General features: G+C 32.8%; 1 protein-coding gene across 1 annotated transcript in view; it reads left to right on the top strand.

The window, feature by feature from the left end:
* Nucleotides 1–14060, top strand: part of LOC129234292 (latrophilin Cirl-like) — a 94907-nt gene extending 80847 nt beyond the window's left edge. Inside the window, exons 15-20 of the mRNA XM_054868286.1 lie at nucleotides 1436–1826; nucleotides 3697–3800; nucleotides 5059–5227; nucleotides 5595–5738; nucleotides 9396–9468; nucleotides 11723–14060. Of these exons, the coding sequence (XP_054724261.1) occupies nucleotides 1436–1826; nucleotides 3697–3800; nucleotides 5059–5227; nucleotides 5595–5738; nucleotides 9396–9468; nucleotides 11723–12429 (1588 nt within the window). The 3' untranslated portion in view covers nucleotides 12430–14060. The remainder of the gene's footprint in view (nucleotides 1–1435; nucleotides 1827–3696; nucleotides 3801–5058; nucleotides 5228–5594; nucleotides 5739–9395; nucleotides 9469–11722) is intronic.
* The last annotated feature ends 416 nt before the right edge of the window (nucleotides 14061–14476 follow it).

The following is a 14476-nucleotide window of genomic DNA, read 5'->3' as shown; positions in this document are numbered from 1 at the left end:
AGAAATGAATGGAATGGATTGTACCTGAAAGTGTAGTTCTTATTGTCATGCATTTAATTTCAAGTTAAGTAAACGATTATGGCTTTCTGTTTTTTTTTTCTTCTTCTTCTTTGTAGTAAAGTAAATTGTAATAGGTAATGTGAGCACCCATGTTGAAAAAATAGAAAATATTTGCACTGAAATAAGAATTGAACGACAGCTTTTCTGAAGACAAAATGTTAATAGGTGTGTGGGCACCTATGTTTGAAAAGTAGAAAATATTTTCACTTAAATAAGCATTGAACGACAGCTTTTATGAAGAGCTTGTAACCATAGTACAGGAAATCACTTTTTTTATATAGCAGAAAGGGCCACAAACTCTTTTATTCACTATCATAGTGAGCCAAATCACAGTTAACATAGCTTTCAGTATGTGCTCATGGCAGGCAACAGGAGATTTTGCAACGCCTTTTTGCATTAACTATCTCTTAAAGACAGAAATCAACTTGATCTACAATGGTTGCAAGCCTCTCAAATGTAAAAAGAAAAAAAAATCAAATGCAGAGTTTTATTTCTTACTACAGTAGGCGCCGCCTAATGTGATCACGGTTAATGTTATCATTCGCTTAATGTTATCAGAATCAAGAAGTCCCGGAACACTTGCACGTTAACACACGTCAAAAAAGTCGGATATTGTAATCAGGGTCTTCGTTTATTGTTATCACTTTTTCATAAACTTTCAATTTTTTCCCCGTTTTTGTTCCTCTATAAATACATAGGCAAACCCTGACGAGACTAACTTTCTGTGTAACATTTTGTGGTTTTCAATAGCAGTTCAAAATTTTTCTAGGAATGAAGCTACAGAAAGTTCGCCCCCAGTGATCACAGACTCCCCCTAAGAAAACTTTCTTTTGCTCCTAAAAAAATTCAGTCGCTGGACATGGCATTGGTGTAGGACCTCCATTGTTGCCATTGCTATGTAAACTATTAAAAAATTGTGTCAAGACTGAAAACAAAGCGAAGTTAAATTAAAATTTAAACAACAAGAGAAACCATGCTGGAATAGATAGAAAAGCTGAATGTGCTTTGAAACTGATTTACAAATGTCAGGGAAAACGGTCATATTTTACTTTCACCTCTTAGTATGTGATTAAAAATTGCATAATTTAGCTTTAACTTTTTATAATTCAGATATTTCCATTCTGTTAATTTAATAATTTATACTTTGAAAGTGCGTTTAGCTGAGTCACTGTGATTTTAATTTAAGGTTGCCAAAATAAATCACCTTAATTGGAAAAAAAATCATTATTTTGTGTCTCATGGATTCTTTTCGGTTATTGTTATCAGTCGGTTATTGTTATCAAATTATATTTGTCCCAAAGTGATCACATTAAGCGGTGCCTACTATATCTTGCAATACAATATTGTTACAACTCTTTTATTTTCTCACCTTTAGGAGCTTACGAGGGGATTCAGTGACAGTCCACCGCAACATCTTCCTTTGCTTAACATTAACAGAAGTTGTTCTCATCACTGGAATTGAACAAACCTGGGAACCAATTCTCTGTGCCATCCTTGCTGCGTTGCTGGATTATTTATTATTGGCCACTCTTTGCTGGGCATTTCTGGAATGCTTTCAACTTTACGTGGAGCTTGCAGATATATCACAACCCCAAAAGTCAAGATGGGGATGGTATTATGGACTTGCTTATTCTGTGCCTGCAGTTATTGTAAGCATTGCAGCGATCGTGGATTGCAAGAGTTATGGAACTAATCGCTTGTGCTGGCTACGGGCAGATAATTACTTCATTTTTAGTTTTATTGGACCAGCTGTAGGCATTTACTTTGTGAGTACTTTTGACTTCGTTTCTACAACAATTCTCCTATACTTCTTTTATAATCTTACTATATTATAGAAAGAGAGATGCTGTCTCGGCAGCCAATGAAATTATTGAAAGTTGAGAAGTTGAGCTGAATATCATAATGAAAGTTTAAAATTTTAAGAAATGACCAAAATAGGTCAAATGCTTTAGCTTGCAATAGATTGAAGCAATATTGGATTAACACTATTATACATATTCGTTGAATATATAATCAACAACATCATTGAAGTAAATTTAGGTGCCCAGTGATGAGGAATATTTTGATACATGAGATATCGGCACAATCGCCAAATTTTGGGCAGTTATTGTTTCATTCTCTCAAAAGATCGGTAAGGCCAAAAAGATGTAGTGGCCACAATATGTTGTCGTTATAAGCATACTATATTGAACCCTCACCTGCATCTGCTATAATTGTAAAGTTAGTATGCAGGGAACTACAGCAGCGAGTTCGAACCACAAAATGATCCGAATGGAACTGCTTGCAGTCCCGCATGTTGGTGAGCAATAGAGAGCAATGGGTAGTGTATTGTATAACCCGTAATATGTGTATAAAATAAATCTATATTTAAAATCTCTAATTATAAGAGAAACTTGGATCATTTTAAAGACTTTATTTAATAATGAGTTTTGATATAGAGTAGATTACTAATTGCATTTACTGCATTCTTATTGCTACATCAGGTGAATAACATTTTACTGGGTATTTAAAAAGCTTTCCTTGCTAATGTCTCCATATGATAAATGCAGGGTGTTTCAAAATGAATAGCGGGGTTTTAACATGTTATAATATTTATTACACCAAACTTACAGCCACTAGTGATATATCAAATGAAAGAGAAACTCAAACAGTTTTGTTTGTTGGCATCAGTGCGCGTGGATATCTTATCTGGATACTTTACAGCTATGGCTCTTCCCTCAACTGACACAAGATGAACTAGAAAACTTCATCTTTCAGCAAGATGGTGCGCCGCCTCACTGGCATAATAAGGTATGTGATTGGCTTAACCTAACTGTACCCGACCGCTGGATTGGCCGTAAGGGGCCTAATAACAGGGCTTGTTTCCCATGACTTCCACGGTCACCCGACATAATGCCGTGTGATTTCTATCTTTGAAGGTTTATTAAGGACCGTGTGTATGTGCCTCCACTGCCAGCCGACCTTCCCGAATTAAGAAACAGGATTGAAACAGCTGTTGCAGCAATTACTTGTGAGACACTCATCAAAGTTTGGGAAGAACTCGCATATCGTCTTGACGTCTGCCGAGTGACGAATGGTGCTCACATTGAACACTTGTAGGCTATTATGTAAAACTGTTTGAGTTTCTCTTTCATTTGATATATCACTTGTGGCTGTAAGTTTTGTGTAGTAAATATTATAACATGTTAAAACCCCGCTATTCATTTTGAAACACCCTATATAGTCTGTGCTTCATGTATAGTATTATTATTAGAATTAAATAAATACCTTTTGCATGAAATGTAAACAAGGAGTAAACAGTATTGCAGGGCACAAAAATGCAATTACTTTGCTATTTTGTGCACTACAACGCTGTTTAATCATCTTTTTTGAATTTTTATAGTGTTGCAAATAAATGTGTGAAATATGTGTATATAAGTATTTAAGAAAACATTGAATTCTGTTTATTTATTTATTTATTTATTTTTTTGGGAGGGGGGGTTAAGCATTAGGACATGCTATATTCTGTGACAGATTATTTTTCTGCTAATTTGTTATATTAATGAAATAACTTATACATTAGTTATAACTATTATTTTCCTCTGTTATTTTTGAAGTTAATATATTTTTTAAAGTAACAATTTCTTTATTCTTTAGGGTGGAATGGTGTTTCTTTGTGTAGCTAGCTGTATATTGTATCATCACTCCAGCCTTACAACTGCTATAAAAGGGAAGGAAGAGGCAAAGTTGGCCAAAATAAAGTATGCTTTTCATGTTAACATGTGTATCAAACATAATCTTAAAATTATTTATTTTCATAATTCTATTAAAGAGTATTAATTTTTGTTGTAAAATTGGTATTATATTCTTATACTCCTTTAATAAACATGAATCAAATAGAATTATACAGTGGAAGCTTGTCAATCCAAACTTAGAACTTGGAGTAAAGACTAAAAATTGTTTCAATTTTCAAATATGATGCTGTTAAAGTGTATTAAACGTTTTCCTATGTCACAGGAGCTACAATTGTCCGTGGAAAAATTCCCTTTTAGCTACAATAAAATAATATATCCACAGAAAATTTGAATGATAATTAATCAATAAATCTTGCATTACAATGAGAATGTAGCAAAAATATCTAAAAAAGCTAGTTTATATAGAAGTCAAAATATGTGATAACTGTTTTATATCCTTTAGCATAGTTTTATAACTCTGCAGCAAAAAGGTTAATGGCTGAAATGTGTTCAAAAATTTTCAATATGGTTTTTGGCCAAAAAACAATGATTTACCATGTGTGAAAAAAATGAGTTGTGATATGTTTTCTGATCTGTATTGGAAACATCACAATGGTAAATAGTGCACAATTCTGTACAGTACATAGGGTACAACATACAGTCATACTGCTTGCTGTACAAAAAAAATTAAACTGTTGCTAGAAAGACAATAGTTCTTTGGATTCCAAGATTCGTATTAACAAGGATCTCTGTAATTATGTATAAAAATTAAGTAAGCTAAACTAATATAGATGAAACATTTTGATTTTGTTGTAGAAGTCAGTTAAAAAAAAAAGGACTCAACTAGGGTACAAACAGTTGCTTCAACTACTTTGGTTTATTTAAAAAAAAAAAAAAAAAAACAGGTTAGTATAAATGCAAATGTGCAAAAGAAATATTATGCTACAAGGAACTAGATCTTCAACTTTTGTGAATTAAATAATTTTTAAGGCTAATAGTGCATTAATGATTAATATAAAGGCAGTATGTAGAGCTAGGAGGTTGATAAAAAGTAAATTTCTGGTCTACAATATCAGTTTATGTATGCTGTGGAGCAAACATGATATTAGTCCCGAAATTACTTTGTTGTGTAAGATGAAAAAAATTACTTAAAATGTACTTATGAATTTTATAAAGAACTTTCATTGTTGAGTATAGCATAATGTTACTAATTGCTGTTTGATGATATAATTTTATTCATGGTGCATTCATTATCTGTTGTTGATTAATTGGCATTTCACTATAGGTCACACATTCGCAGAGCAGTTCTCCTAATGTGTATTCTTGGGCTTACGTGGACTACAGGATTATTGTATTTACACCAAGAGACTCTCACCCTTGCATATGCCTTTACAATTCTCAACTCCGGCCAAGGAATTTTTATACTAGCCTTTTATTGCATTACAGATGAAAAGGTAAACAAAACAGTTTTTTTTAAATCTAAAATGCTCATATTAAATCGTTTGGGAATTGTTAATATTACCTTAAATTCCTTTTTACCAAGTCATATATTGTACTAATGTTTATTCTTTTATGACCAAGCGCTGAAATTGAAATTTTATTGCAGAATAAGATTTCATGATTTTTTTTTTTTTTTGTGCAGAATTTGAGTTTTATGTGTATTTTTAGACTTTTTATATTTCACTTTACTGCCTGAGTTATGCCTTAATTAATTATTTTAATCACAATGCTATTGTTCCAGCACAAAGATAAATATATTTACTTCTCATATGTTGAAATAGTGTTAATTATTTTTTAACTATCTGTTACTTTCCATTTCAGATACAACCAGAATTGGAACGTCTCGGTGATTGTCGCCTGTTGGGCCATCTCCACCGATCGAAAGGCCACTTACCGCCCCCTGCAGCCCTGACCCCTGGTTCCCCTGGCCAACACAGTGTGGGTAATCCCTGCCCTCCCCTCTCTGTATGCACTCATAGTCCCTCAGGTATTTTTCCTGCACCCTAGACAGCATGTGTCCTTAAAGCATGTTTGACAAAAGAATTTGTGATTTGCTTTCCAGAATCTCTTTCACGAATGCTGCTAATTCCAACTAAACTGATTTTCAACTAACCAAAAATACACACACACACACACACACACACAAACATATATATCAAAGCAAATAAATCATATTTCTCACTTAGCACAGTGTGAATTTAAAAAATCATTCAGTGGCGATTTCTTAATGGGTGGGATGGGCTACTGCCTAAAGCAGCAAGTTTTACACTTCATACACTTTTTTTAATCTTGAAGACAAAATATTACTTAATTTCTTCCATCTCATGAAAATGATACATATTCTTCTAGAGTCGATTATTTAAGAACTTGCCTTTAGACCTAACTTGCCCTTTTGATAAATAAATAGTTAAAATAGCCTAAAAATTCAGGACTTCTGTATAAGCTTAACTTTTCTTTTAGAGACTTGACTTTCCTTTTGGTGTTTTTTTTTTTTTCAAGGTTATAATTGCATTTTCAAATCTTTATTTAATCCTTACAAAATGATTTTACTTAAAACATGAATTTAAAAGATCACTTTCCCATTTCCTTTTTCATTAGTAATACCTTTTTTCCCCATGGCCCACCACAGTACTAAATCATATACATTCTTACATGGTAAACTAAATGTTTTTACCAACAAACCATACTATTGGACAACATTATCACAATGATAGGTGGACCGGTATTGTTCTACTCAAGCTTAAAAATATGTAAATAAATAGAAACTGACAATTTTTTTGAAGCAATCATGTAGCCAATAGAAAGAATGGGTTTTCGAAAATACGCTTATGGATAAATTTTTAATAAGATACTACACGATACAATACTACACGAGAAACAAAAACAAAAACAAAACAAAAAAATCTAGGCACTGTTAACCTGCTCAAAATATAGTTAAAATGCAACATAATTAATAAGTCTTGCTTGAATAAGAGAGCAAAGTTTTGAGTTTGAGATCTCACATTAAAAAATGAAACTAGAAGCAAACACTTTTTGTTTGTTTTGTAAATTAAAACCTTTTTTTTTTCTTTTTTTGTCTTCTTATTTCTTTAAAATTAATTTCCACATTTGGTTACATTTTACGCCATTAAAAAAATATTAATAAATCAAATCTGAATCTGCAAGCAAATATGATGAAAGCAACACCAAAAAAAAAAAAAAAAACCCTAATTTATTTATTAATGTTTCTTTTGGTCTAAATTTTAAAACAAGCAGTGAAAATAATGGTGCACTATCAAAACAAGTAAAAGAGAAAATTCTGGTGAAGTTAAGTATCGCTATTAAAATCTTGCTCATTTTCTTCTGAACTGATATCATTCTATTTTCTTTTCTACTTCCATTTTAACAGCTGTTATGCATGCTTATGCTTATATAATATCCTTCATTTTCTTTAAAATATCTTTTCTATATCCTTTTCAAAATCTAGCATGATTCTATCAAGAAATTTAACGCTGATCTTTGCTATTGTATTTTTCATATGCCTGATTGCCTTGCATTGATATCTGAAAATTTATGTAAGTTGTGCAGAATTTTCAAAAAAAAAAAAAAAAAGCTTTGTCATTGACACCTTTGATCCCACCATGCTAAGAAATTTCCTGCATTGTTTGTGAATGCATTTGTTTTTTGTATGTGGGTCATGAATTATGTGTATGTTTCTAGAATGTATTGATTATGATTTTTAAAAAAATGTTAAAAGGGAAGAGTGTGCTATCTTATTTTTTTTAAAGAATATGATAAATTTTTAAACTTTAACCAATTATACTGCGATGGGCAGGTAGACAGCAGTATCAATCCCAACAATAGGGAATTTTCGGAATTAGACATTTTTTTCAGCGGAAACCAAATAAGCAAGCTTGTACAATAGAGTCAACGTAGATGACAAAAATGAACATTTTGCAGTTCCTGCCTTTTACCTGCCCATAGCAGTAATAGTAACACATTGTTCTAATAAATACTATTTTCAAATAACAATTGTTCTATAATAATAATATTTTGAATTCTATGAATTTAAAGCAAACTAAAGAAATTAGTTTTATGTTTAGAAATAAAATTTGTTTAAATATCTTCCAAAGAAAGTACTTTAAAAAACAATCATTGTTATATTTTTATTTTTGAGAAAAATGTTTTTTGTAAACATAAACTAAATTTGGAAATATTCCCAAAATTGACTTACTTCTAAGCAAGAAACAAATGATGGAAAATTTTACACTACAGCCAAACCAGAGGAAAACCTCCTATGTCGAAAATTTTCAACTTCCCTGCATTTATAGCATAAAGTCAAGGTTTCCCCCGTGTTTATCTCGAATAACTTTTCCAATAAACCTCTATGTCTCGAGCTCTAATTGCACTGTCATTTTTAAATTAGATTCCCAGTGACCATTATCAAGAGCCAAACTTGATGATAAAAAACATTCTAACGTAAGGAGCCACATAGTTCTACGAGTCTTGCGGGACATAGCCGAAGAAAAACTAAGCCAGGTAGCAAGATTTCTAGGAATTCCACCCGCTCGGAAGCTAGGGTTAAGGAGGTTTTGTATAGTTGAACCTTGAAAAAGCTTCATGAGTTTTACTTTTGAGTAGAGAACAGTTTTGTTTTTTGTTCCTCGAGTCTGGGCTTTTTTTAATGTTTAAATTATTTTAGTTGAGGATAGAGTAAAAATCTCAACAGTTTTGAACAGCAATCATTGAAATATAATTTTCTTTTTGAAGATATGAATAAACTATTTATATAATCATTAGGTGAAAAAAACCTATAATCACAGTGAGGGCCGGATTTGGAAGTGTGGAAGCCCCGGAGCAACGAAGGAGTGAGGGCCCCTAATCAGGGTTCGAAAAGATCATCACATTTTCGAAAATATCTGATATTTTGATATATATCCGAATATTGTGATATATATGTATATAGCCAATATTTTCAACCCGTGAGAATTACGATATTTTGTAAAAATTTTATTGTGGGAGGCCCCTTTGTTGTGGAGGCCCTGGGGCAGTAGCCCCGCCTGCCCTCCCCTAAATCCGGCCCTGATCACAGTAGGTCATCGAGTAAAATGCTCAATAATATAAATTCAAAGGAATGTGTTAACTCTTCGACTTTATTCCATAGTTGCTTATTTTTAACTTTATCAAAACCTCTAACTCAAAATCCCCTTATCTCGATTTTATCTTCTGTCCTACAAAATTTGAGATAGGCAGGTTGGACTGTATTCAACTCCTAAAAATATTTAAAACATAAAATGTCAAAACAAATGAGTACATAAAAAGACATGCTAGACAATTATGTTTCTAGCCTTGTGATATTATCAAAACTATAAACATGAAAATTTTTTATACCTGAGGAACATTCCAATATATATATATATATATATATATATATATATATATATATATATATATATATATATATATATATATATATATATATATATATATGTTTTGTGTTACTATATTTAATTAGAACTATTAAGTTGTGTTAACTTATAGAACTTATTGTTCCTGAATTAGGAATAAATTTTGAAATTATTTCTTAAGTGACTTAAACATTTGAAATATTTATCTAATTTTTGTTTTTTTGTGCTTTTATAGGTGGTTTGTCAGGAAGTCGAAAGTCCAATCAAACAAGGAAACTGCTCTGTCAACCTCACTTCCACAACACTAGGTAATGAGATGCATTCCAACTAACTTTCATAAAATTGTATCGGGGGATGTTTGACACCATTGGAATCTTTTAGTCTATGTCTACGTAAAAGGTCCATCTGATGTTGCTCAGTCTTAAAGTCATATCATCATCCAAACAACATACCAAACACTTAACTGTTTGCTCTACATCACATACTTTGATTTGACATATCTTTCAGGAGCACATTTTAACTAAACAAACACTTTGAACTTCATAGCATAAAATTAACTTTTTTCAGTTCCTAATATTGTCCATCACATATGCTATTGCAAATGAAATTATTTTTTTAAATTAATTGTTTTGTTGTATTTTATCCAAAAGAAGCATTATTATTCTTATTATTTTGGACAAAACATTTTTTTTTTCCAGATATTTTTTTATTGGAATGAGTTTTATGATATTTTATTTCAACACACAAATAGTAGAAACTACCCATATTTTAACTACATATTTGGGAACTTTCAGAATCTTCTTCAGTAAATATATTTTTATTCAGTTGTTTTTAAAGTAAGTGCAGTTTGCATTGGATACCATGTGTGCTTTCATAATTACATTATTATTTTTTTATAAACTTGATAACAAGGTTAACTCCTTTCTAAATTCTCCAACCTGTTTTTCCTAAATTAGTTGTTTTGTTCTCTTGTAACAATAATTTAAAAAGAAATAAGTATTTTAAAAAAAAAGAAAAATTAATTTGAATTTTGTCATCTTGAATTCAAATTATGTTTTTCGCAATCACGAGTGTGTGTTTGTATCTGTGTGGGGGGGGGGGGGGAGGGGTATGTGTATGTGTGTAGGCATGTTTGTTTGTGTCTGTGTGCAGTCATGAGTGTGTGTATGAGTGTTTGTGTGCGTGGGGGCGGGGTATGTTTATGTGTGTGTGTGTAAGCATATGTGTTTGTGTCTGTGTGCAGACATGAATGTGTGGGCAGTTGTGTGTATTTGTGTGTATGTGTAGGTGTCTGTATGCATGCATGTGTGTATGTGTGTAAGGGTATGTGTGTATGTGTGTATGTGTTTGTGTGTGCGTGTGTGTTGGTGCGTGTGTGTATGCATGTGTGTGTAGGATATGGACGCAACCTGGAGACTGTTTTCGCTAGAGGAGCAGCATCGTGAGGCCGGCCGCCGCGACGGGTGGTGCTGGCAGAGGGTGGCGCCGCGCCGGTGGGAAAAATGATAGCACGCCAAAAACAGTCAAATGAAAGCAATAAGCAATCGTGATTGCTCAAAAAAATCAGCACAGTAAAAGTACACTAAAGCTTCTACTATAGTTGGGGCAAACCTAACCTGAATTTGTAATGGTGTGATTAGGCTCTGCGTAGCCTTCACAATGCTACCAAGTTTGCTTTTGTCCTAACTATAGATGAAAGGTAATTTTGGAGCACTGCATTAGTGGCATTCCAAGGTATTTTTGACATTTATGCAGAGTCCGTAACATGACCTTTTTTGCCGTAACTTTTTAATTTACTGTTTGATTAGCATATTATTTTATTTTGATCTTTACCAACCAACCTACCAGCTCAAATTAAAATAATTTGCAAATCAAACAGTAAATTAAAAAGTTATGGCAAAAAAAGGTCACGTTATGGATTCTACATAATGTCAAAAATACCTTGGAATGCCCCATTAGTGAAGAGATTGTTTGTCACAATTATGTTTTGAGATTCTGTGAATCAATTAAATTCCTTTTGAAACATATTTTATGTTTAACGTGGTAAATACATTAATGCTTATCATCACTGCTGATATTTTGGCACAGCAGAATAAGAATAAGAAAATGTTCTTTATTTTCACAATATTTAAAACTGAACAATCCTTAAGGAAACCAGAAAGCAATTGACCTTATGTTTAGTATAAATTTCTGAAGACTAAATTATTTCAGAGGTATTGGTGTATCAGGTAATGTTGCAGCAAGGTTGTGTGGTATTTCTGCATTTTACATATTTTTTAACTAAAACTAGGTATATAAAAGCCCTTCAATCACTTAAATACAATGTTAATCTAATTTTCAGCTCTCAATATATCTTCGCCTCAAAGCAACAGTAAAATATCTAATACCAAGAACAGTAAGATATCCCACAGTTGCCCTGAGGCAACGATATGTGTAGAAAAATTAATCCTATTATAAGATCCCATATCCAAAAGGAAGTTTCACATACAAACACCACTTTTATAATTTTCAAAAGGTCTTTTCGGATCTATGCAAGATAAATAATATTCTTTCCCTTTACAGGTCCCCTATATACTACATCAACCAGCAACCAAATCGAGGAGAACCATACGGCTGAAATGCCCAAAGTCCAACAAGAATTTTATGGACCACTTCAGAAAGGGGCCGAGGTTTATAACCAGAACACTGGAAATCGCATCGACCATCAAGAATCACCGTGCAAAGTTTGGCTGCCATACGAATGGAACCGTCGGCTGGATCGACAGTATCTGGGCACCGGTGATCTGTATGGTCCGTTCAGCGAACACATTTACGAGAGTGTGGACGGCGACTACGGCTATAATGGACATCCGAGATCCCTAGGCGGCGAATACTGCTACCGTTCCGACGTGAGCCAACATTCCTCATCCAGTTATGGTTACGATCAACGCCCTCTTCTCATTTTGCCCCGACATCCGGGACACGGGGACTATGGAACCGGAAGACGCTATTCGCCAGATAAGCATCGCAGGCGGCACAGAAACCACAGACGTTCGGTGGACAATACAAATACCGAAAATATCTCCACAGTCGTGGTGGAGCAAGACAGAGCTGTTTCGGAAGCAGAGAGGAACGAACAGCAGCCTTCCGATGAACACGAGTGGAATTTGCCCGACCTATTGCGCTGTCCTGTCGACAACACGGTCGTCATGGCGGTACTGGATGGTGAAAAGGTCGTCAGTCGCGTTCAGCCCGAATGTCCGCACTATAATCTCAGTACTTATTGTTGATAATCAGCAATTGTATATCAAATGTAAATAATGAACGGACTCTGATGGAATGCATCGGCAGCAATCCACGGCACTGGAAGCATTTTCGTGCGCTGCCGTAACTAGGAACTCAGCCGGTTTGATAGTCAACTTCTGCCAAGAGCGTTACAGCTCAAAATGCCTCATTGAGTGAAACTGCTTAGCTGTTGCAGTAGCGAGAGAACTTCCTTTATACAAGCTCAATGAATAAATATATTTATTTATTACGTAGTTTGCCACACATGGAAACTTTACCCCTGTGAATATTGCAAAAGAAACGACTCATCGTGCATCTCTAGTTACGGCTTTGCATCCAGGGCAGCTAGTCGTATGGGGCCTAGTCCTGCTTGTTTTTTTAATGAAAAAAATATAGATTATGGTGTGTACTCAAACACTATTCCTCATGATGCTGTTCTAATTTAATTATGTTTAATGAATGGGAATGGCTGTTTGGGAAATGCTTTCCTAAATATGTGATAGTTTTGTTTTTAAAAACATCTTCAAGAGCAGTTGCTACATCCTTCATAATGCCTGATAATGTGCCATTAAATATACTCACTTAAAGTTCCAAACAACAATAACATATTTGAAACAGTGAATGTAGTGGTGCTTTCATTCAAAACATTGTTTTTTGAGTGCAAAATCTTAATTTTTATTGCGTAAATTATTGTCTGAAGTGATTGGTTTGCAAAATTATGTCAAAAACAAATATACTCTATGTTTCTTTTCTACACTGAAATTTAACCACAATACTTCACGCAGTTTCACTCACTTGAATTATGTTTTAGTTATCAATCATATTTTTATCAAAATCAGTTTCAAGACAAAATGCATAGCACTGAATCAGGGTATCTCATAAGACAATGAGTGATATTAAAATTTAAAACATGATATTTGAAGCTAAGTTCTGGTAAATGTAGAGCAGAAAAAAAAGACAATCGGTCTCACATAATTTTCATCTTTTGAAAAGACTTGCTGTAAAAAATCTACAAATATAATTTTAAGACAATGTCGACTTAAGTTTTTAGTTTTCTAATTACTGAAAGATTTCTTATTATCTTGCCACATATATCATAATCCAAATGTTGTATAGGACAAATACATTGAGTATATTTTACGAAATAATTATAATGCGTTAAGTGATAAAAATAAAATTGTGATTAATAGAGTCATAAAAATTTAAAACATCTGTTTAAATAAAATATAGCAATGTCACTTAATTACTTGGATAAATAAATGTGATGTTTACGTTTATCTAATTAAAAAATATATTGCATACTTAAAAGAAATAAGTGAAAATTTAATCCTTTTCAAGTTGAACAATCCATTCATCTCCACTTATTTCTGTTACATGATTTAAGTGATGCAACTATGTTCCTTTTCTTTGTTTTTTCTTTTTTTTTTTAAACTATTTGTATGTGATACAATTTCTCTGTAAATGTGTTTGTATGCTGTGACTGTTTGCAGTTTTCGAATATGAATTTTGTAGATCAATGTTTCTCATTGCAGTTTATTTCATGGACAATTAATCTTTCAGTTCAATTTCATCCTTTTATGGCTATCATTGTGATTTAGTTTTTCTAAGGTTATATGGAAGTTGTTCATATTGTTTGTGTCAGAGCAAAATAAATTTTGAAAACTAATTGTATTTTGGTTTATTGATTTATTTCTTATTAATCAAAATCTAATGATGGTATAGCAGCCGATAAAATTGTTTGAAGGTTATAATGTAGTAAAATAGCGCTGAAATTCATAATCGAGATTTAAAATTTAATCCCAAAAGGACTCAAGTTGGAAAATTGAAAATTCACAGGAGACCAAAAAAAAAACTGATTTTCTGTTGAACCATTTGACTCTGATTGAAGCCCCCCCCCCCCTTTTTTTATAACATTATTAAAAACAGTATAACAGTATATGTTATGACAAGGCAAAATAGTATCCTTGAAGGAAAATGAGTACTTTTTGCAAAAGGAACATCACTTGGTTTTGGCTACTTGCTTACTTTCTACCTTGGCAACAACAGAAAAAT

The sequence above is a fragment of the Uloborus diversus genome, chromosome 1, assembly GCF_026930045.1.
Source record: "Uloborus diversus isolate 005 chromosome 1, Udiv.v.3.1, whole genome shotgun sequence".
Taxonomy (NCBI): Eukaryota; Metazoa; Arthropoda; class Arachnida; order Araneae; family Uloboridae; genus Uloborus; species Uloborus diversus.
Note: the sequence above shows the minus strand (reverse complement) of the source record. Positions and strands in the feature narration are given on the sequence as shown.